Source organism: Tamandua tetradactyla, chromosome 6 (genome assembly GCF_023851605.1).
Source record: "Tamandua tetradactyla isolate mTamTet1 chromosome 6, mTamTet1.pri, whole genome shotgun sequence".
NCBI lineage: Eukaryota > Metazoa > Chordata > Mammalia > Pilosa > Myrmecophagidae > Tamandua > Tamandua tetradactyla.
In genome coordinates, this window is record NC_135332.1 from 40,314,784 (window position 1) to 40,337,501 (window position 22,718).

At 37.4% G+C, this 22,718-nt stretch overlaps 3 protein-coding genes and 1 pseudogene across 13 annotated transcripts in view; 3 read left to right on the forward strand and 1 right to left on the reverse strand.

The window, feature by feature from the left end:
- PRR11 (proline rich 11) overlaps positions 1–3,065 on the forward strand; it is a 35,024-nt gene extending 31,959 nt beyond the window's left edge. For both annotated transcript variants that reach the window (XM_077164969.1, XM_077164970.1), the window contains one exon: positions 931–3,065. In XM_077164969.1, coding sequence (XP_077021084.1) covers positions 931–999 — 69 coding nt within the window. In that variant the 3' untranslated portion in view covers positions 1,000–3,065. The remainder of the gene's footprint in view (positions 1–930) is intronic.
- Positions 1–22,718, reverse strand: part of TRIM37 (tripartite motif containing 37) — a 371,934-nt gene that overhangs the window by 343,172 nt on the left and 6,044 nt on the right. For 8 of the 10 annotated variants that reach the window (XM_077164953.1, XM_077164948.1, XM_077164949.1 and 5 more), the window contains exon 2: positions 19,250–19,392. The exons of the other annotated variants lie outside the window; for them this stretch is intronic. The gene's annotated coding sequence lies outside the window, so the exon portion shown is untranslated. The remainder of the gene's footprint in view (positions 1–19,249; positions 19,393–22,718) is intronic. 10 annotated transcript variants of the gene reach the window in all.
- Positions 3,252–3,893, forward strand: LOC143687729 (ketimine reductase mu-crystallin pseudogene; annotated as a pseudogene).
- On the forward strand, positions 15,148–19,772 carry SMG8 (SMG8 nonsense mediated mRNA decay factor). Its single transcript, XM_077164961.1, has 4 exons — positions 15,148–16,925; positions 17,509–17,654; positions 17,874–18,746; positions 19,263–19,772. The coding sequence occupies exons 1-4, from the start codon at positions 15,179–15,181 to the stop codon at positions 19,458–19,460; spliced, it is 2,964 nt and encodes a 987-aa protein (XP_077021076.1). The 5' UTR covers positions 15,148–15,178; the 3' UTR covers positions 19,461–19,772.

The following is a 22,718-nucleotide window of genomic DNA, read 5'->3' on the forward strand; positions in this document are numbered from 1 at the left end:
CCTCCTACCAATCAATTTGGTCTTCCTGGGCCCTGCACAGTCTTCTTTGGAATTGTAGCCAGGTGCCTCCTTCCACCTCTTGAAACATCCAATAATAGTTGTAGATTGACTCTCTGATCACATTCCTTGATGATACCAAAAATTGTGAAGGGCAGGCCAGAGGGCAGAGGCCTCACTGAGGGACTAAGCCCCCTCCTTTGTTCAGCTCCAGGATCCTTGTTGTCCCTACCCCATCCTATAACTGGAGCACTGGGTTGGGTACTATGCACATGATGAAAATACAATAAGTAGCAAACTGATATATTGAACAACATAAGTCACAGATAAGACCTAAGCTATATGTTTTGTGCTCCCCCTTACTAAGAGGCTGTCTGGTAAAAACTGTTGTTGGATATTGACTGAATTTTCCAATCCAGTCCTTAGGTTTCCTCTCCTTGAATTCTTGTGTAACTCTATGAGCTAAGTTTTGCATTTGGCTACAGGTAACAGATCCTGTCCACATTGGAATAGGGCTTATTTTTCTTACCTAAATATCCCCTTGGGAAGTAGGCACCCCATGACTGGTATAGCAGCTTCACCGTGTCATCAGCGTCTATCACTTCAGTTCCATGCTTAATTTATGGCTTTTATCCTCAGAGTCAAGATGGCTATACTTTATGAAGCCTCGTGTCCACTTCCCAAGCAAGAATAGGGGAAGGGCAAAGGGCAAAAGGCAAAAGTTTGTGCTAGCTAGGCCACCTCCCACCCCCACCCCTATAAAGAAGCCCTATCTAGGAATTTTGCATACATCAGAGAAGTTAAGAAATGTGAATTTTAGGATTTGGACAGACTGTTACCCTGAACAAATCTGGGTCCTATTAGTGAGAAAGAAGGAGAACTGTACTGGCCATAGAAATAATTACATTCTAATTGGAACTTTTTTTTTCACAGCTGGCTCACCCAAGAAGTCCAACTCAAACTCTGCCACTTTCTTCAAGCAGCTTCGATGAACAAAACTGATGTCAACTTTGCCTAGATCTATATCAAAAAATATACAGATAAAATCACCCTAAATCCATTTTGTATGTAGTTGGGTATGCATAAATAATTATATTACTATATAACTCCATTTGAAGAACTAGAGGTGTATGGCGTTCTTGCATAATATTGGATCAAGTGTTTAGATGTGTTTTAGTTTGCATGATCAATAAGAGAACCAGATGGGAAAATACAATCTCCAAAGATATTACCCAATTTATATTGGAGAGGCTTTTCAGATTTAACTCCATAAGCAGTTTTGGTGTAGCTATGACATTATGAAAACAGCCTGGTTCCTGTTTATACTGGGAGTAGTCAGTGGAGGAAGGTATCTGCCCTGTCTAATGATCTTCACTCTGTAATGGTTCTTCTTGAGTAACTGAAAAGAAAAATTTTTAACCTATAAGGCTCATCTATTCATTAAATGCTACATACTTGATTAAGACCGTCTAGATTTCATATATGCTTACTACAAACAATTAAGAGATAATTCCATCCCCCACCCAAATACAACTATTTTTCAAAAGATTGTGAAACAAAAGAACCAATGTGACTTAAAAAAATGGAATATATCATTTCTAGCTTCTCAGGTAGGTAATTCTATCTGGCTCACTGATGGTCTGAAATATTCCTTACATTTATACTATACCTGCCATTCCACATTCATGCAGCTACATATAAATTTCATGAAGAGTTCAACATGAATTTTATCTTCCACCATGCCTGGCCAAGGATCCCTGAGGTCCAAAATGGGTTCTCTGTGGGAACCTTGTTTCCCTGTCTTTACCACCCTGTGGATTCAATAACAGTAAAAATGTACACCTCCCTAGATTGTATTCTTTCCTGCCAGTCTAGGGTTGCCAGGTTTAGCAAACAAAAATACATAATGCCCAATTAAGTGTGAAGTTCAGATAAACAACAAGAAAAATGTTAATATAAATATGTCCCAAATATAGCAAGGGAAATCTTTAAAATACAAAATTATTTGTTGTTTATCTGAAATTCAAATCTAATTGGGCATCTGCTTTATCTGGCAACTCTATCACCCAGTCTTCTACAAAGTTGCCAAGCATTTCTGGGAGCCCCCAGTTTGTCCCACATGTCTGCTTGACAGTGGACACTACTGTAACTTTAGCCAGAATCCCTATCCTGTATTTGCTAAGTATTGTAGAGAAAGGGGAATTCTTATTACCGTGTGTGTGATTAAACATACAGGGTTAGCTTTGATGCTAGATCTTCCTTTGCAGTTTCAAGAATAAGGATAGCATCTCCTCATGAATAGGAAACAAGGGGTTTCAGATTATCACTGAACTTTCTAGCCTGACAAGAAGTAACTACATAGATGATATCTTTGAAATATCCTCAGGTTTGCTTAGTCTAAAAAGTTATTTTAGCAATTTTGAAAAAAAATTTACATTTCCATGATAAATATTGCTTTGAGATGCCAGATAAAGTGTTGGAAAGTCACCGAGCTGTAAAGCAGACCTGGGTACAATGTTTAGCAACTAACTGGCAATCCTGTTTATGAGACCCACATATATGTTTACAACACATTTATGAATGAAAATTAAACAGTTAGTGCAATTAAGAGACATATCTGCTTCTAGTAAAAGTTTTTTGTTTTTTTTTCCTGCTAGCTACATTTATATTATGCAAGAATAAAGGAAATGATAACTGAGAATAAAGTAACTGAGTATTTGTAAGAGAAAAATATTTTCTGGGGTACTTATAATATTCATAAACCACCATGTACTGTATTAATTTAATTTAAATGATCTGATCATTTTTGTGATATAAAGGTTCATAAGAAAAATGCTGTTAAAATCTTATAAACATTTGCAAAGCTGCCACTCTACTAGTATTAAAATGTATTCTACCTTGCATCTTGTACTAATTGTTATGACAGATTTTATATTGCACCCATCTGAGGACTCTGTAAATGTTATGGCTTCATTAAACTACTGCTTTTATATCCTTCCAGTGGCTATTTTGAGACTGAAAGATAAGCAGAGAAAATAAACCAAGATGCACCTAGTTATGTTTTCAATAAAGACTAATGAAAACTATTGGTTTTTCCCATTTAATCATTTTACTGGAAATATATATAACACATATAGAAAAATACATAAAATACATTACTCATGTAGCCACCAAAGAAATAGTCATTATAAGTGTCCAAGAAGCCCTGCCTGCCTATCTCCCCTAACACAACCTCTTCCTCTAAGAAGTAACCACTGACTGCTTATTACAAGAAATATGCCCTTCTCTTTGAATCCAGCAGTGGCTCCCTGCTGGTGGTCATGGATGGGAATGCCATAACCGCAAAGAGAACGGCTGCAGTATCTGCCACTGCCACCAAGTTTTTTAAACCCCTCAACTGTGAAGTGTTGTGCATCGCTGGAGCTGGTGTTATGAGGTCTTCATGGAGCAGTTCTCCTTTAAGGAGATGAGGCTATGGAACCGCACCAAGGAACATGCAGAGAAGTTTGCGAACACGGCCCAAGGAGAGGTACAGGTCTGCTCATCAGTCTGGGAGGCTGTGATAGGTGCAGGTATGCGCATCCCAGTCACCATGGCAACGGAGCCCATTTTGTTTGGTAAACGAGTGAAGCCAGGGGCTCATATCCATGCCGTGGGAACCAGCAGGCTGACTGGAGAGAACTGGACCCCCAGCTCATGAAGCAAGCAGGGCTGTATATGGATTCCCGGGAGGCTGCCATGAAGAAGTGTGGGGACGTCCTGTTGTCAGGGGAGAAGTGGCCAAGGGTGTGAAGTCAGCCCAGTGTGAGAACATAGTGTCCAAGTCTTTGGGCCTGGCAGTGGAAGACATGGTTGCAGCCAAACTAGGGTATGATTCCTGGTCATCTGGTAAATAAAACAATTTAACTGCTGCCAGGGATCCTCAAGGGATATTTGCCGCTGGCTGTCTCACAATTCTAGAACAAAAAAGAGCCCAGTCCGCAGTGAACTTTAGTTTTATGCTTATTGGGTCTTTCCTTAAATAATGAGATTCCCACTCATGCTCGCAGTTGGAAGGTAGAGCTAAGTACCCATGTGCCTGAAATGCGCAGTGATTCCTTTCCCTCCTATATCACTGCCTTCTGTATTTCCGTGAAATAAAACACTTTCCATCCAGTGTTTAAAAAAAAAAAAGAAATATGCCCTTGCTTTCACTCTCTAAAGGATGAATTACTAAATGCTATGGGTAATTTTTTCCTTGTTTTTGAACTCTACATAAATAGGTCATACAATATTTTTTATTTTTCAATTTCTTTTTTTTTTTTTTTTTTTTGAGTTTTCATTGTAATGACATATACAACTCAAAATTTCCCATTTTACCTACAACCTCCAGATGGACTCCTGGACAAGAAATGAAATGCAGTGGGGTCAACCTTTCCAGAACATGAACTCATTCCATCCCCCTATTACCGACAGCCCCTTCCTACATGAAAAAGTTAGAATGGCCATAGCCCAAATACCCCTAAAGAGTGGGAGAAAAATCAAAGGTGATGGTGGAGTTATACAGAGAAGGTGGGGTTTAACAAATGAGTATGATTTTTGAATCATTATATTGCTCTTTCTTTTAATCTCCAGTATCTTAGAGCAGCTAGAAGAAAAACCTAAAATGGTGGAATTGTAACCCATACCAATCTCTGAAATCTGTTCTACAACTAATTGTGATATGCTTTGAAATTTATTACTTTTATGTATATGTTATTTTTCACAAAAAAGTTGATTATGATGATAAATTCACAGCTCTATGGTGATATTGTGAACCACTGATTATATACTTTGGATGATTAAATGGTATGTGAATATATATCAATAAAAAATAAATAATTTTTTTAAATTTCCCATTTTAACCACTTTCAAGTATACAATTCTAATTGTACACTTAATTATATTCACAATATTTTGCTACCATCACCTATAATCATTGCCCCAATTTTTTCCTTTCCTCAAACAGAAACTACACCCATTAAACAACAACTCCCTCTACTCCAGGCCTCCCACCCCTGTTAACTCATAAGTATATACTTGTGCTGGTTTGAAATTGTTATGTACCCCAGAAAAGCCATGTTTTCTTTCCTGGCCTGGTCTTGTGGGGGAAGACCTACTGCTTAGAGTATAAACATTGATTGGATTGTTTCCATGGAGTTATGACACACCGAATTGTGGGTGTTACCTTTTGATTGTATGAAGATATGACTCTGCTATTCAGGGTGGGTCTTGATTAACTTACAAGAGTCTTTAAAGGGGGAAATATTTTTGAGAAACCTCAGAAATGAAATGACAGACCTGACAGAGTCAACAGGAACCAAGAGGTTTGGAATGCAAAAAGAGAACGCCCCCCAGGAAGCTGTTTGAAATTAGAAGCCAAAGGACAAGCAGACATCAACCACGTGCCATCCCAGCTGACAGAAGTGTTTTGGACCCACCTTTCTTGAGTCATGGTATCTTTCCCTGGATGCCTTAATTTGGACATGTCTATGGTCTTAGAATTATAAAACTGCAGCTTAATAAATTTTCTTTTTTTAAAAAAAATTTATTTATTAATTTAAAAAATAAACAAAATAAAACATACATATCAGTAATTCACAATATCATAACTTATTTGCATATTCATCATTTCTTAGAACATTTGCATTAATTCAGAAAAAGAAATAAAAAGACAATAGAAAGAAATAAAACGAACTCAGGAAAGGAAAAAAAAAAGATTATACCTACCATACCCCTTACCCCTTGCTTTCATTGATCACTAGCATTTAAATTAAATTTATTTTAGCATTTGTTCCCCCTATTATTTATTTTTATTCCATATGTTCTACTCCTTTGTTGACAAGGTAGATAAAAGGAGCATCAGACACAAGGTTTTCACAATCACACAGTCACATTGTGACAGCTGTATCATTAGTCAATCCTCCTCAAGAAACATGGCTACTGGAACACAGCTCTACATTTTCAGGCAGTTCCCTCCAGCCTCTCCATTACATCTTGAGTAACAAGATGATATCTACTTGATGCATAAGAATAACCTCCAGGATAACCTATCAACTCTGTTTGGAATCTCTCAGCCATTGACACTTTGTCTCATTTCCCTCTTCCCCTTTTTGGTCAAGAAGGTTTTCTCAATCCCTTGGTGCTAAATCACAGCTCATTCTAGGGTTTTTCTCAATCCCTTGATGCTGAGACTCCATTCAATTCCAAGATCTCTGTCCCACGTTGCCAGGAAGGACCACACCCCTGGGAGTCATGGCCCACGTAGACAGGGGTAGGGTGGTGAGACTGCTCATTGTGTTGGCTGGAGAGAGGGGCCACATCTGAGCAACAAAAGAGGCTCTCTTGGGGGTGACTCTTAGGCCTAAATTTTACGTAGGCTTGACCTATCCTTTGCGGGGTTAAGTTTCATATGAACAAACACCAAGACTGGGGGCTCTGCCTATAGCTTTGGTTGTCCACACTGCTTGTGAGAATATCAAGAATTCAACTTGGGGAAGTTGAATTTCTCCCCGTTCTCACCACTCCCTGAAGGGGGCTTTGCAGATACTTTTCCACTCACTGATCGAATCACTCTGGGATTCATCGGGGCATCACTCTGGACAAACCAGCAAAATCTCATGTCCTACCTGAGATTCCAAGTACTTATGGTGTTCAATCAAACTATCTACATAAGTTATATTTGGAAATGCACTAGTCAAAATATAAATTTTGTAACTAATATTTTTTGCTTTAGTCTCACACAGAAGGTGACATTTTAAAATATTAATTACCATCTATTTTCAGTACCCTGCAATAATGACATTCCTTTGTTCTTCCTCATGCCAAAACATTTTTTAAATTGTACCTTGTACATTTCACTATTATTATATACTCTAGGCATTCCTAGATTATACCATCTCAATCTTTAACATCTATCTTTCTTTCTGATTTCATTTATGTCCCCAGCCCTCCTCCCTCTATCATTCTCACATGCAGCTTCATTCAGTGTTTTAACATTATTACAGTCAGGCAGTATTGTGCTGTCCATTTCTGAGTTTTTGTATCCAGTCCTGTTGCACAGTCTGTATCACTTCAGCTCCAATTACCCAATATTTTACTCTATTTCTATCTCCTGATGGTCTCTGTTATGAACAAAATATTCCAAGTTTATTCACTAATGTCAGTTCATATCAATGAGATCATACAGTATTTGTCCTTTAGTTTTTGGCTAATCTCACTCAGCATAATGTTCTCAAGGTCCATCCATGTTGTTACATACTTCATAAGTTTACTGTGTCTTAAAGCTGCATAATATTCCATCGTATGTATATACCGCAGTTTGTTTAGCCAGTCGTCTGTTGATGGACATTTTGGCTGTTTCCATCTCCTTGCAATTGTAAGTAATGCTGCTGTAAACACTGGTGTGTAAATGTCTGTTTGTGTCTTTGCCCTTAAGTCCTCTGAGTAGATACCTAGCAATGGTATTGCTGGGTCATATGGCAATTCTATATTCAGCTTTTTGAGGAACCGCCAAACTGCCTTCCACAGCGGTTGCACCATTTGACATTTCCACCAACAGTGAATAAATGTGCCTCTTTCTCCACATCCTCTCCAGCACCTGTCATTTTCTGTTTTGTTGATAATGGCCATTCTGGTGGGTGTGAGATGATATCTCATTGTGGTTTTGATTTGCATTTCTCTAATGGCCAGGGACGTTGAGCATCTCTTCATGTGCCTTTTGGCCATTTGTATTTCCTCTTCTGAGAAGTGTCTGTTCAAGTCTTTTGCCCATTATGTAATTGGATTGGCTGTCTTTTTGTTGTTGAGTTGAACAATCTCTTTATAAATTCTGGATACTAGACCTTTATCTGATATGTCGTTTCCAAATATTGTCTCCCATTGTGCAGGCTGTCTTTTTACTTTTTTGATGAAGTTCTTTGATGCACAGAAGTGTTTAATTTTGAGGAGTTCCCATTTCTTTCTTTCTTTTTTCAGTGCTCTTGCTTTAGGTGTAAGGTCTATAAAACTGCCTCCAATTATAAGATTTATAAGATATTTCCCTACATTTTCCTCTGTTTTATGGTCTTAGACCTGATGTTTAGATCTTTGATCCATTTTGAGTTAACTTTTGTATAGGGTGTGAGATATGGGTCCTCTTTCATTCTTTTGCATATGGATCCATATATGGATATCCAGTTCTCTAGGCACCATTTATTGAAGAGACTGTTCTGTCCCAGGTGAGTTGGCTTGACTGCCTTATCAAAGATCAATTGTCCATAGATGAGAGGGTCTATATCTGAGTACTCTATTCGATTCCATTTGTCAATATATCTATCTTTATGCCAGTACCATGCTGTTTTGACCACTGTGGCTTCATAATATGCCGTAAAGTCAGGCAGCGTGACTAAATTTCCTTTTTAAAAGCTATTCCATTCCTGGTATATTGCATTCCAGCATGGTTAACAAACCAAAACAATATTATTTGTGTCTGGCTTTTTTCAGTCAATGCTGGTTTTTAAAATTTGACCATGTTATTGTATAGAGCTATAGGTCACTTATTTATTTATTTTATTATTATTTTTCCTTTTAGTATTGTTCTAGTTTGCTAGCTGCCAGAATGCAATATACCAGAAACGGAATGTCTTTTAAAAGGGGGAATTTAATAAGTTGCTAGTTTACAGTTCTAAGGCCAAGAAAATTTCCCAATTAAAACAAGTCTATAGAAATGTCCAATCAAAGGCATCCAGGGAAAGATACCTTGGTTCAAGAAGGCCTATGGAATTCAGGGTTTCTCTCTTAAGTGGGAAGGCACATGATGAACACAGTCAGGTTTCTTCTCTCATCTGGAACATGGCAAACAAGGCATCATCTGCTAGCTTCTTCTCCTGGCTTCCTATTTCATGAAGCTCCCTGGGAGGCATTTTCCTTCTTCATCTCCAAAGATTGCTGGCTAGTGGACTCTGTTTCTCATGGCTATGTCATTCTGCTCTGCTCTCTCTGAATCTCTTTCATTCTCCAAAATGTTTCCTGTTTTATAGAACTCCATAAACTTATCAAGACTCACCCAAATGGGTGGAGACATGTCATCACCTATTCCAGCTTAACAGCCACTCTTAATTAAATCACACCTCCAGGGAGATGTTCTGATTACAGATTCAAACATACAGTATTGAATAGGATTATTCTGCCTTTATAAAATGGGATTAGGATTAAAACATAGCTTTTCTAGGGTTCATACATCATTTCAAACCAGTACAGATATGTTCATATTTTCCATACTGTGTTTTTTAAACATTTTTTATCATGAAATATAACATATAGATAAAAAACAATAAATTTCAAAGTACATTGTAACAAGTAGTTATAGAACAGATATCAGAGTTCGCTATGGGCTCTAGTTCCATAATTTTAGAGCTTTCCTTCTAGTTGCTCTAAGATACTAGAGAATAAAAGAAATATCAGTATAATGGCTCAGCAATCATACTCATTGTTAAATCTTATCTTCTCTGTTATAATTCCTCCTTCTCCTCTGATCCTTCTCCCAATCTTTAGGGATATTTGGGCCATGTGCATTCTAACTTTTGATGTTGGAAAGGGTGTCAATAATATGGGATGGGGGATGGAACTAGTTGATGTTCTTAGAGAGGCTGGCCCCGCAGGGTTTCAGGACTTATCTGGCCTAGGGAACCCATCTGGAAGATGTAGGTTTCTGGAAAGTAATCTTAGTGCATGAAACTTTTGTAGGGTTAACAGGAATGGTTTTAGTTGGGGGTTGGCAAACCGTGGTAATTAGCAATATCTAACTGAAGCTTGCATAGGAGTAGCCTCCAGAATAGCTTCTTAACTCTATTTAAACTCTCTTAGCCACTGATACCTTATTTTATTACATTTCTTTTCCCCCTACTAGTCAGGAAGGCATTGTCGATTCCACTGTGCCAGGGTCAGGCTCATCCCTGGGAGTCATGTCCCATGTTGCCAGAAGAGACTTTCAATGCTGGATGTCATGTCCCACACAGCGGGGAGGGTAATGATTTTGCTTGCAGAGTTGGGCTTAGAGAGAGAGAGAGAGGCCACATCTGAGCAACAAGAGGTTTTCTGGAAGTAACTTTTAGGCATAACTATAGGTAGGCTTAACTTCTCCACTACAGAAATAAGTTTCACAAGAACAAGCCTCAAGATCAAGAGCTTGGCCTGTTGACTTGAAAGTCCCTAATGTTTGAGACAGTATTAACAGTTTCCTCAGTGGCAAAGGTTAATAGTTCCATATTTTTCCTCCCATCCCTGAAGGTACTTTGCCAATACTTTTAAATTATCTGCTGAACACACTCTGGAATGTATCCAGGTACTACATTAAACAGTACAGAATCATAAGCCCTCATTCCCATTCTGTGCTCCATGTCTTTGGGTTTTTTAAATGAGCTATCTGGACAGGTTCAGTTAGATTATGTCCTACAGAAAATTTAAGTTTTGGATAAAATAAACCTTACTTCCTTTGGTCTCATACAGCATGTGAAATTCTAAAATATAGATAATGTACCTTATCTATATATAGATAATGTACCTTACCTATATTCTGATGTACCTTAGACCCAACCCGATCAGCTTCATTCTTGTCTCTATTTGAATTCTGATTTATTTTTTGGTTACTTTAACAGTAGTTGTATGTAGCAATGCTGACTTTCAGAGCTGCAGAATTCCAACTCTTGAGTCTCAGACATTACACAGGTAGCCAAAGTTCCAGAGAGATACCAGGTTCTACCTATAAGTACTTTCTAAAAGAGACCACAGAATATTTGTTCTTTTGTTTCTGGCTTATTTTTCACTACATAATATCCCCAAGTTTCATTCACCTTGTTGCATGCCTCAAGATTTAGTTCCTTTCTATAGCTGCATAATTTTCCATCATATGTATATACCACAGTTCACCATTCTACTTCTCAATGTATCCTTCACCCTCCTCTATCCATTGGGCATCATGTATAATGTCCAAAGTAACAATTGTGTCTCACATTATGCTCATGTACAGTTTGTAAGCTGTCAGAATATGGTAAACTAGAACTGGAATAGACATGTCCAAACTAAGGCATCCAGGGAAAGATACCGTGACTCAAGAAAGGTGGGTCTAAAACACTTCCGTCAGCTGGGAAGGCACGTGGCTGATGTCTGCTTGTCCTTTGGCTTCTAATTTCAAACAGCTTCCCTGGGGGGGTGTTCTCTTTTTGCATTCCAAACCTCTTGGTTCCTGTTGACTCTGTCAGGTCTGTCATTTCATTTCTGAGGTTTCTCAAAAATGTTTCCCCTTTTAAAGACTCTAGTTAATCAAGACCCACCCTGAATGGCAGAGTCATATCTCCATCTGGAATAGCTATTAAAAAGGGAAATTTAAGAAGTTACAAGTTTACAGTTCTAAGGAAGTGAAAGTGTCCAAATTAAGGCACCAACAAGAGGTTACCTTCACTCAAGAAAGGCTGATGGGTCTGGAACACCTATGTCAACTGGGAAGTCACATGGCTGGCATCTTCTCGTCCCTTGCTCCTGGGCTCCATTGCCTTCCACCTCTGTTCCTGTGGGGGTTTCTCACTTTGCTTCTCTGGGGCTGGCTTTCATCTCTAGGCTCCTCTTGGCTCTCTCCAGGTTCTGGCTTCCTTAATATCTCATGGTGATACCTGCTGGGCTCCAAACATCTGTGTCTTTGTTCTCTGAAGCAACTGTTCCAAGCATCTACATCTGCGCTCTCAGCTCTGAAGCTTCTGTCATTTCTGACTCTCTCCAAAAAGTTCCCTATTTTAAAGGATTCCAGTAAACTAATCAAAACCCACTTGGAATGGGAGGAGTCACATCTCCATCTAATCAAAGGGTCATATCTCTGTGGAGATAATCTAACCAAAAGATTTCTGCCCTACAGCATTGAATTAAAAGAAATGGTTGCCTCCACAAGATTGAATCAAGATTAAAACATGGCTTTTCGGGGATACATATTTTCAAACCGGTACACCCCACTTAGTTGTACAATCACCAACACTCCCAATTTTAGACAATTTTCATTCTTCCAAAGAGAAAAATAACCAACAAACACATCATCACCAAATAGAAAATCCAAACCTCTCTTTAACTCTTGTCCCCCAACCCTATACCCCCAATTATTTACCCCTGTTATTGCTGTGGTACTGTTGATGTCTTTCTGGTAATATAGACCATAGCAGACCATTTATTGTTTGATATGTGAGTATATAATTTCATTCTATTGCTAATGGTTGTTTCTAGTTTTGGGCTATTATGAACCATGAATGCCATTATGGACATTCTTGATCATGTACATTTGTACATGGATAATTCTAGTCCGTATATCAGCAGAGTATCAGGGTTCCTTTTGCTCACGTTTTCTTCAAAAATGTCTTGTCTATTTGGTGGGTTTTAAAATTTTAATTGTCAAATTCTTGGTTTTATTTTGAAATAACTTCAAACTTACAGGACAGTTGCAAGAACATACAAAATCAATACAGAGAACTCCAGTATATCCCTGAATTAGTAGTCAGCATTCTCTAGAGAAACAGAACCAATAGCAGATATCTGTAAATATAAAATTTATAAAGGTGTCTCATGTAACCATGGAAATGGAAAAGTCCAAAATCCATAGGGCAGGCTGTGAAGCTGGCAGTTCTGTTGAAGGGTCTGGACGAACTCCACAGGAGAGGCTTGCTGACTGAAGAAACAGTGAAAAAGTCTCTCTTCCTTAAAAGTCTTCAGCTGATTGAATTATCTTGTTGGTGGGAGACACTTCTTAGTTGATCAAACATGCAATCAGTCACAGATACAATCAACTGACTGATAACAATCCCCTACCCAGATACCCAGATTTATCAGTTTTTAATATTTTGCCACACTAGTAATATCATTCTTCCTCTCTCTCTCCCTTTCTAGCTATACATCCATATACCCATTTATCCATGCATCCATCTCTTCATCTCTCCATCCTACCTATTTGTCTATTTCCTAAGCATTTGAGTAGGCTGCCTACAAGATGCTACTTGAACACATAATGCTTCCATGTGTATTTCCTAAGAACAAGGAGATCTACTTACGTAACTTCATTAAGTACATTTATTAAGTTCAAGAATTTTAACATTGATATAAAACATAACATTTTTTTTTCAATTGTCCCAAGAATGTCCTTTTGAGTATTTTCTCCTCAATTATTAGATTGAGTCCAGGATCATGTATTGCATTTGTCATTGTCTCTTCAGTCTCTCACTTTCTTATAAAACATATATATGACATAAAATTTCCCATTTCATTCACTTCTGTGCATACAATCCAGTGGGATTAACCACATTCACAATGTTATACTATCCTTATACCACCATTTATTACCAAGACTTTTCCATCACTACAAACAGAATTCCCCATTCCCTCCACCTTCCCCCATACCTGTATTCTATGCACTCCTATATCTATGAAGTTGCATATTTTAGTTATTCCATATCAGTGGAATCATACATCTATCACTGTGTCTGTTTTATTTCAGTCATGATGATGTCTTCAAAGTTCATTGATATCATTACATATACATCAGAACTTCATTCCTTTATAGTCGATCTATGGTTTTTTCATGTTTTGTTTACTTGAGAAATCCACATGACGTTTGTGGTGAACACAAACCATTTTACTGGATTTATGAGTTGAAGAATTGTTAAAATCTTCTTAAATTGGCAAAGTCACACGCTGAAGATAGTATATCATCTACATGGGGAGGATCACAATATAATTTATGCAGATAAACATAGATTTTCTTATTTTAATTGGCTCTTCAAAGACAGAAAGGATCTAGACATGTAGAAGCAGAGATTAAAGAGAAAACAAAAAATTTAAAAATACAGTAAAAAGCAGACACTTACTCCTTTCTAAGTTCTTGATAGTAATTAAGAGTTGGTTGAGAAGAGTTTAAAGAAGTCTGATATAGTTTAATATGTCAAAAATGCCACTATTATGGACTTAGTTCCCCACCCTTCCTTTGAGGGTTAAATGAGATAATTCTTGATAAATATTTAGCACAAAGCCAGGCACGAAGTAAGTAATCTGCAAATGTTTGGTTATTATTTGATATTCCAAGTAACAAGTCATTAAACATGAATGATCTAATTCCATTTCTACCTCAAGAGTATTTAAAAACTTAAACCTAACCATTCAAACTTCCAATCAGCTAAATCAAATACTGAATTACAGCTTTCCACACATTACTTAAAGGAAGAATTTTTAAAATAATTATAAGTTGAAGAAAGTGTTCATTGTAGAAAAACTAGAAAACAGATACAAAAATTAAAGTTTTTTTTAAAAATGACAAATGCCACCAATGTTAATATTTTGATGTATACTCTTCCAAGCCTGAGAAATTAAATTTTTAAGCTTATACTCCATAAACCTTTCAGTGTCACTGGCTTTGTTTCCCATTGATGCGAGTTAATTATATTTCTTTTTGAATGAGAACCTTCCTTTGCAAGATGTTTCCAGAGCACTGTTTCTCAAATTATGAAGTGGGTACAATTTCACTAGGATTTCGTTGAAATGCATATTCTGTTTCACTATGTCTGGGTTTGAACCTGAGAGTCTGCATTTCTAAAAGGCTCACCTATGCTGGTCCACAGACTATAAGCAACATTATCGGGCTTAAATTGAACCCTTTTCCATTTAATTTATGCGGATCTTAAAAACAGACAAGACACTCTTTTTTTTTTATAGTCCTTGAAGTACAAACTATCTGTTTCCAGTTGTCTGGGTTTTTTTCTCTTTCCTTTTTCTTTAATTTTTCTTGTGGTATTTATATAACATAACATTTGCTATTTTAACCACTTTCAAGTATGCAATCAGTAGTATTAAACACATTCACTACGTCATGCTACTATCACTACATCCATTACCAAAATTTTTACGTCACCCCAGAAACTATGAGCCCATGATGCTGATATCTGAACTCCTATCTTACAAACTGAGCAAAATCTCAAACTAGCTGCGGGGCAGGAGGAGGGACAACCTTGGCGTAAATCAAGAAGGGGAAGAGAGGAAGGCGGAACCAAAAGCGAGAGGAAACAGTTTACTAAGGAAGCAGAGGAGGGATTTCAAAAGTGAGGATAGACGGTTGGTTTTGCAGTGCGGACCGGAAGGACTTCAGGGAAGGCTTTGCACAATGGCGGGTCCTGTCGGCTTGCGAGAGCTTCTGATGGGGGCCTCAGCCTGGACAGGTTCCGAAAGTCCCAGCGGGTCCCCTACAGAGAGCGGAGGGAGCGCGGCTACCGGACCAGAGCCTCCGTGGAGGGAGGATGAGATCTGTGTGGTGGGAATCTTCGGAAAGACAGCACTGCGCCTGAATTCTGAGAAGTTCTCACTTGTAAATACGGTGTGCGACCGACAGGTCTTTCCCCTTTTTCGCCAACAAGATACTGGGGACCCAGAGCCTGGGATTAAGACTGAAGCTGGCGCTGTCGGAGAGGCGGGTGGAGCCGGAGACCCTGGGGCTGGGGAACCAGTTCTGGGAGGAGTAGCGGCCGGGGAGGAGAACCGAACGGAGCCAGGTGTCCAGGACTACAGCCTTCTGCAGGCCTATTACAATCAGGAAAGCAAAGTTCTGTATCTTCTTCTTACTTCCATTTGTGACAACTCACAGCTTCTCCGGGCTTGTCGGGCCCTTCAGAGTGGGGAAGCTGGAGGTGGCCTCTCTTTACCTCACGCAGAAGCCCACGAATTCTGGAAGCATCAGGAGAAGCTGCAGTGCCTCAGTCTACTTTATCTTTTCTCCGTTTGTCACATCCTGCTTCTTGTCCATCCCACTTGTTCCTTTGATATCACCTATGATCGGGTATTCAGAGCTCTGGATGGGTTGAGACAGAAAGTATTGCCCCTCTTAAAAACAGCCATTAAGGATTGTCCAATTGGGAAAGATTGGAAATTAAACTGCAGACCGTGCCCACCCAGACTTCTTTTCCTCTTTCAACTCAATGGAGCTCTTAAGGTAGAACCCCCCCGGAATCAAGACCCAGCTCACCCAGACAAGCCCAAAAAGCATTCTCCCAAGAGGAGACTGCAACATGCCCTGGAGGACCAGATCTATAGAATCTTCCGGAAGAGCCGTGTCTTGACTAATCAGAGCATCAACTGCCTCTTTACTGTACCTGCCAACCAAGCATTTGTGTACATAGTTCCTGGAAGCCAGGAGGAAGACCCAGTAGGCATGTTACTGGACCAGCTTAGGAGTCATTGCACTGTGAAGGACCCAGAATCTTTGCTTGTGCCTGCACCTCTTTCTGGGCCCAGGCGATACCAAGTGTTGAGGCAGCACAGCCGACAACAACTTTCTTTCCACATTGACAGCAGCAGTTCTTCAGGCCAGCTAGTGGATTTCACTCTTCGAGAATTCCTATGGCAGCATGTGGAGCTAGTCCTGAGCAAGAAAGGTTTTGATGATAGTGTGGGCAGGAACCCCCAGCCTTCACATTTTGAACTTCCCACATATCAGAAGTGGATTTCAGCAGCTTCAAAGCTGTATGAAGTGGCTATTGATGGGAAAGAGGAGGACATGGGGTCTCCCACTGGGGAATTAACATCTAAGATTTTAAGTAGTATTAAAGTCTTGGAAGGGTTTTTGGATATTGACACAAAGTTCTCAGAAAACCGGTGCCAAAAAGCTTTACCCATGGCCCACAGTGCCTACCAGTCAAATTTGCCCCATAATTACACAATGACTGTCCATAAGAATCAGCTTGCCCAGGCTCTTCGAGTGTACAGTCAGCATGCTAGGGGTCCAGCCTTTCACAAATACGCCATGCAGTTACATGAGGATTGCTACAAATTTTGGAGCAATGGTCATCAACTCTGTGAGGAGAGGAGTTTAACTGATCAACACTGTGTACATAAATTTCACTCATTACCTAAATCAGGTAGTGAAATTTTCTCAGCATTTTAAAATCAAGACTTTTAACTGTGTTCTTATTCTTGGTTTAAGATAGTTTGTTCAATACATACTGATATTTTAAAGAGAGAATCCAGTAGAAATTTAGGGAATCAGTGACGTAAGTTTTTGTTCCTTTTTCCATAAAAGGAAAATATTAGCAGTAACTACTAATTATTTTCTTGTATTTAATACTACTGGATTAGTAACTGAGAACTATTAGATTAGTGCAAAGTTTCATAAACTTCCTATTAACATTTTTATCTTAGAAGATTTATTGAACCAAAATAAATATAAGAAAGTATAAGGTAATGTTGATGAGATGGCAAGAGGAGGAGAAATTCACTTAGAAACCCTAAACTTTAGAATAAAAAGATAAATTGTTTTATGTACTTTGACTTGTTTCTTCTGTTATGTGTTTAGTTAAGGTTTTTGTGGGGTTTTGTTTTTGTTTTTCTTCCAATCTCCAAAGAACTATTTGGAGACATTTTGGGGTTAGATGTGATAGAATATAAATTAAATTAATTTTTGCATTGTGTTTGTGAAATTAATAATGACTTATTATTTTTTAGGAGAAAAACCAGAAGCTGATAGAAATCCTCCTGTGCTATATCACAATAGTAGAGCTCGATCCACTGGTGCCTGTAACTGTGGCAGGAAACAAGCACCTCGAGATGATCCCTTTGATATCAAGGCAGCTAACTATGACTTTTATCAGGTATAATCTAAATTTTTCTTCCTTCTCTTGACTCTCTTTTTTTAGCTAAATACCATCTGAGTAAAAGTACATATTTTCAGAAGCAAAATATCTGGAAAAGCAGATGTGACTGTGTGATGTGAACAGGGTAAAATACTATATGTGTACTTATTTGGTTTACATATTGAGAGTGAAGAATGTATTATTTTAAATGAAAAGGCTTTTTTTTTTCCTTCCTAGCTTCTGGAAGAAAAATGTTGTGGAAAATTGGATCATATCAATTTTCCAGTATTTGAACCAAGCACTCCAGATCCTGCTCCTGCCAAAAATGAATCCTCTCCTGCCCCTCCAGATGTAGATGCTGATAAACTTAAAGAAAAAGAACCTCAAACCCAAGGAGAGAGCACAAGCCTGAGTTTAGCTTTGAGTTTAGGCCAGTCCACAGATAGTTTAGGTACCTATCCAGCTGATCCACAAGCAGGAGGAGATAATCCAGAAGTACATGGTCAAGGAGAGGTAAAAACTGAGAAAAGACCAAACTTAATTGATCGGCAGGCATCTACAGTTGAGTATCTCCCAGGCATGCTACATTCAAATTGCCCCAAAGGCCTCCTACCCAAATTCTCCAGCTGGTCTTTGGTGAAACTAGGTCCTGCTAAGTCATATAACTTTCATACAGGTTTGGACCAACAGGGCTTTATTCCAGGAACAAACTATCTCATGCCTTGGGACATTGTCATCAGGACCAGAGCTGAAGATGAAGGAGACTTAGACACAAATTCTTGGCCTGCTCCGAATAAGGCTATTCCTGGAAAGAGAAGTGCAGTTGTAATGGGAAGAGGAAGACGGAGAGATGACATAGCCCGAGCTTTTGTGGGCTTTGAATATGAAGACTCTCGAGGTCGGAGATTCATGTGCTCAGGACCTGACAAAATAATGAAAGTAATGGGAAGTGGGCCAAAGGAATCAGCTTTAAAAGCTCTCAATAGTGATATGCCCTTATATATTCTGTCATCATCTCAGGGTCGAGGGCTAAAACCACATTATGCTCAACTTATGAGGCTTTTTGTTGTGGTTCCTGATGCTCCTTTACAGATAATACTAATGCCTCAGGTAAGAAGCATGATCCCCCCACACGCCAATACACACACATATATACATGAACGAAAAATGCAGATGCTTATTTTAATTGTTTTAAAAGTACAGGATAGTACCAAAACTATTTATTTCATTAAACAGGCCTGAAGTGTTAATGTTTAAAATGTTTATTGAAACTAATTAATTAATTTGAAATTAATTGTTTAATGAAACTGATTATTTCATTAAACAGGTCTTAAATGGTAATATTTTAAAATCTTAAACATTAAACATGTCTTAAATGTTAAGTACCTTGTATATCTAATATTCAGTTTCTTAAAAAATAAATTGTAGATATATTGATAACATCATTTGGTTCAGAACTAGAGCTTTAAGTTAAAAATCTGTAGAAAATCAGTTTATTTGAGACTAAATAATGGAATATTGAATGTGATTAAAGTTAGGAGTGTTCCCATACTTGGTTTATCTCATATGATCTTTGAACCTATTGTTTGTTTATGTAAAAATACTAAAATTACCTGTTTTTTCCAGGTTCAGCCGGGTCCACCACCATGTCCAGTATTCCACCCAGAAAAACAAGAAATCACACTCCCACCTGATGGCCTCTGGGTTTTGAGGTTTCCTTATGCATATGTGACTGAGCGAGGACCTTGTTTCCCTCCTAAGGAAAATGTACAGTTAATGAGTTACAAGGTGCTCCGTGGGGTTCTTAAAGCAGTAACTCAATAAGTGTTTCCACCCACTTTAGTTCCTGAACTTGAACTGGAATTTGTTTTTGGCATGTATATCTTCTTTTTTCTTTGTTTTTGTACATGTATACTATGTTTTCTTGAACCCAAAAATGTTTTGGTTACAGGAGTACAGTATTTGGACAATAAATTTCACATTATTTCAAGATATTGTTGATATTTATTGGAATGGGGCTACAGCTTCCTAATAAAGACTGGTTGTTTTAGAAAAAAGGACATAAGATACCTGGTTGACCCCTGCATTATCTCTTTTCTGTTTCACTGTCCATAATAAAACAAGTTTTTATCAAAACTGAGTGTTGTATAACCATGTTTAGCCAAACCTTGTTATTGCTAAACCTGATGTTGTTTTAAAAAAGATGCTGTTCCTGAAATGATCCTTAAAGCAAGATGATCCGTTGGCTCTATGGTAACAGTCTGAAGATTTGTTTGACTAAATTGCAAAACACAATTGTTTGTTTCACAATTGTGGTACCTGAGTTAGATTATTTTGGTACCATTTCATTCTTGAACTGATCGGAGAACAGATTTTAAATTAATGTTACCTGTACTAAAAATTTTAATCCGAAATATTAATGCATGCTTTATTCTTTAAAATTACCAAACTTTGAAACAATTGCTAAGTGATAAAGTTCTTTTCAAACTATGATCACTTTCATCAGCATCAAGATGGTGACAGGGTTATATCACCAATTAGGTAAGAGTACTGACTAAGTTAATGTACCAAAACTCTAATTTAAGTAATAATGTTTTCCTAGACACCTGAATTTAAAAATGCTGGCCCAAAAGAACTGCAGATTTTTAGATTCAATGTATATGAAATAAGTGTGTGTGCTTTTTAGTATAACCTGCTACCAGCCTAAAACAATTATTTGGTTTTTAATTTGAAGAAACACAGAGAGAAATGTATTTACATAGCAGCCAATATTTCAAGCTGTAATTTAATTAGGTGTATTCATACTGTGATTTATACTGTTTGATTAAGAAGGAGCATGTAAACCAGCATGAATTAGTATTTATTCTTACCTCAATCCTTATTTTTCATATCAGTTTTAAAAATCATATATTCTCTTGTACTTAGCAGTCTTGTTGGTTTTTAACAAATAGCACAATATTTGGGAAATGCAGCTAGATTGTTCTGTAGGACATGTACCAATTACTATTTTTAATATCCTCTAAGATTTGAATAACACATTATAAAATTGTAGTCCAGAGGAACTGTAAAAGACTGGTTTGTAAGAACAGTAGGTTTCTGAAGAGCAAACCTGTGTCTTTACTTTGTTTCCATTTTGGTATCAATATTCTGTATGGAACAACTTTATACTTCTGTTTGAATTAATAAATTATTTTCCCTGATTATTTTTGGTTGTAGAAGCCACCCTAATTTATAGTTCTATAGTTTTTAATACCAGATTTTTATGTTATTTGTATTTATAGCCCCCTTACAAGCAGAAGAAACACTTCTTCATGTTTGTTTTTATCCATAATAAATTTACAGAGTGCTGCATTAGAGAAACATGGATTATACAATTTGTTTTGCTTACCACCTTTCTCTAGTCCTGTATTACTTCTGTAGCAGTACTTGCCTTGTCCCTTTCTTAGTAAGTTTCAAATTGATTCTTTTTTAATAATCACTGGGTCAGGGGACATCCTTTGGCCTATTGGTAAGTCTATTGATATGTTCATGAAATATTGTATATAATTAAACTTTTTAGAAAGTAAATCATATCTTACATTAGAGACCCCTATACTACTTAACCAGTGGATCTGTGTCTTAGTTAAAAAAAAAAAAGACAACTTTCAAGGAATGGAAGACAAAGGAAATGAGAAAAAAGGCTACTAGGGAAGCTTGATTCATAAATAACAATTGCTACTGTATTAGATGACATACAATTATAATAGTTATTTCATGAATATCCATTCATTAGGTACTTTGTTAAGCATTTTATATTACCTCTAATCCTGAAAACAGTGTAAGACAGATATGATCCTTATTTTATAGATGAGGACACATAGCTAGGACACATAGCTAGGGAATAGCAAAGTCAGAATTTAAATTTATGACTCTGATTTTGAGACTATTCTTTCTACTTTTATACACTGCCTTCTTAGAAAATAGAAGAATAAAAACTGCATGCCAGATGCTCCAACGGAATATTTTGGCTCTGGTCTTAAGACATGAATGGGTGAGTTTATTCTCTTTAATCACTGAAAAATTAGGTATGATACCCCCCAAAATCTTAGTTTCCTTTATGTGTGAATCTCGAATTGGAATCTTTATATTTTCATAAATGATACTCTCTTGTTCCATATTTTCTCCCATATAAAATAGTACTATAGGAGATTAAAGCCAAAAAGATTTGACTCTACCAGTTAAAAACCTTGGGTAACTTACTTAGTTTCTGACTATTATTTTCTGTAAAATGATCATGATAATTCCTAGTTATCACAGAGGATTGTTGTGAGGATTAAAGGAGTATATATAAAACTAATAGAGCAGCACATACATACATTCTTTTTTTTAAAATTTTTTTATTAATCAAAAAAAAGAAATCAACACAACATTTAGAAATCATTCCATTCTACAAATGCACTCAGTAATTCTTAGTATCATCACATAGATGTATGATCATCATTTCTTAGTACATTTGCATCGATTTAGGAAAAGAACTAGCAAAACAGCAGAAAAAGATATAGAATGTTAACATAGAGAAGAGAATTAAAATAATAATACTAATAATATATATATATAAAAAGGAAAAAGACAAAAACAAAAGATTCAAACAAACAAACAAAAAACCATATTTCAGGTGCAGCTTCATTCAGTGTTCCAACCTAGTTACATTACACTTAGGTATTATTGTGCTGTCCATTTTTGAGTTTTTGTATCTAGTCCTGTTGCACAGTCTGTATCCCTTCAGCTCCAATTACCCATTATCTTACCCTGTTTCTAACTCCTGCTGGTCTCTGTTACCAATGATATATTCCAAGCTGATTCTCGAATGTCGGTTCACATCAGTGGGACCTTACAGTATTTGTCCTTTAGTTTTGGGCTAGACTCCCTCAGCATAATGTTCTCTAGGTCCATCCATGTTATTACATGCTTCATAAGTTTAGTCTGTCTTAAAGCTGCATAATATTCCATCATAGGTATACGCCACAGTTTGTTTAGCCACTCGTCTGTTGATGAACATTTTGGCTGTTTCCATCTCTTTGCAATTGTAGATAATGCTGCTAT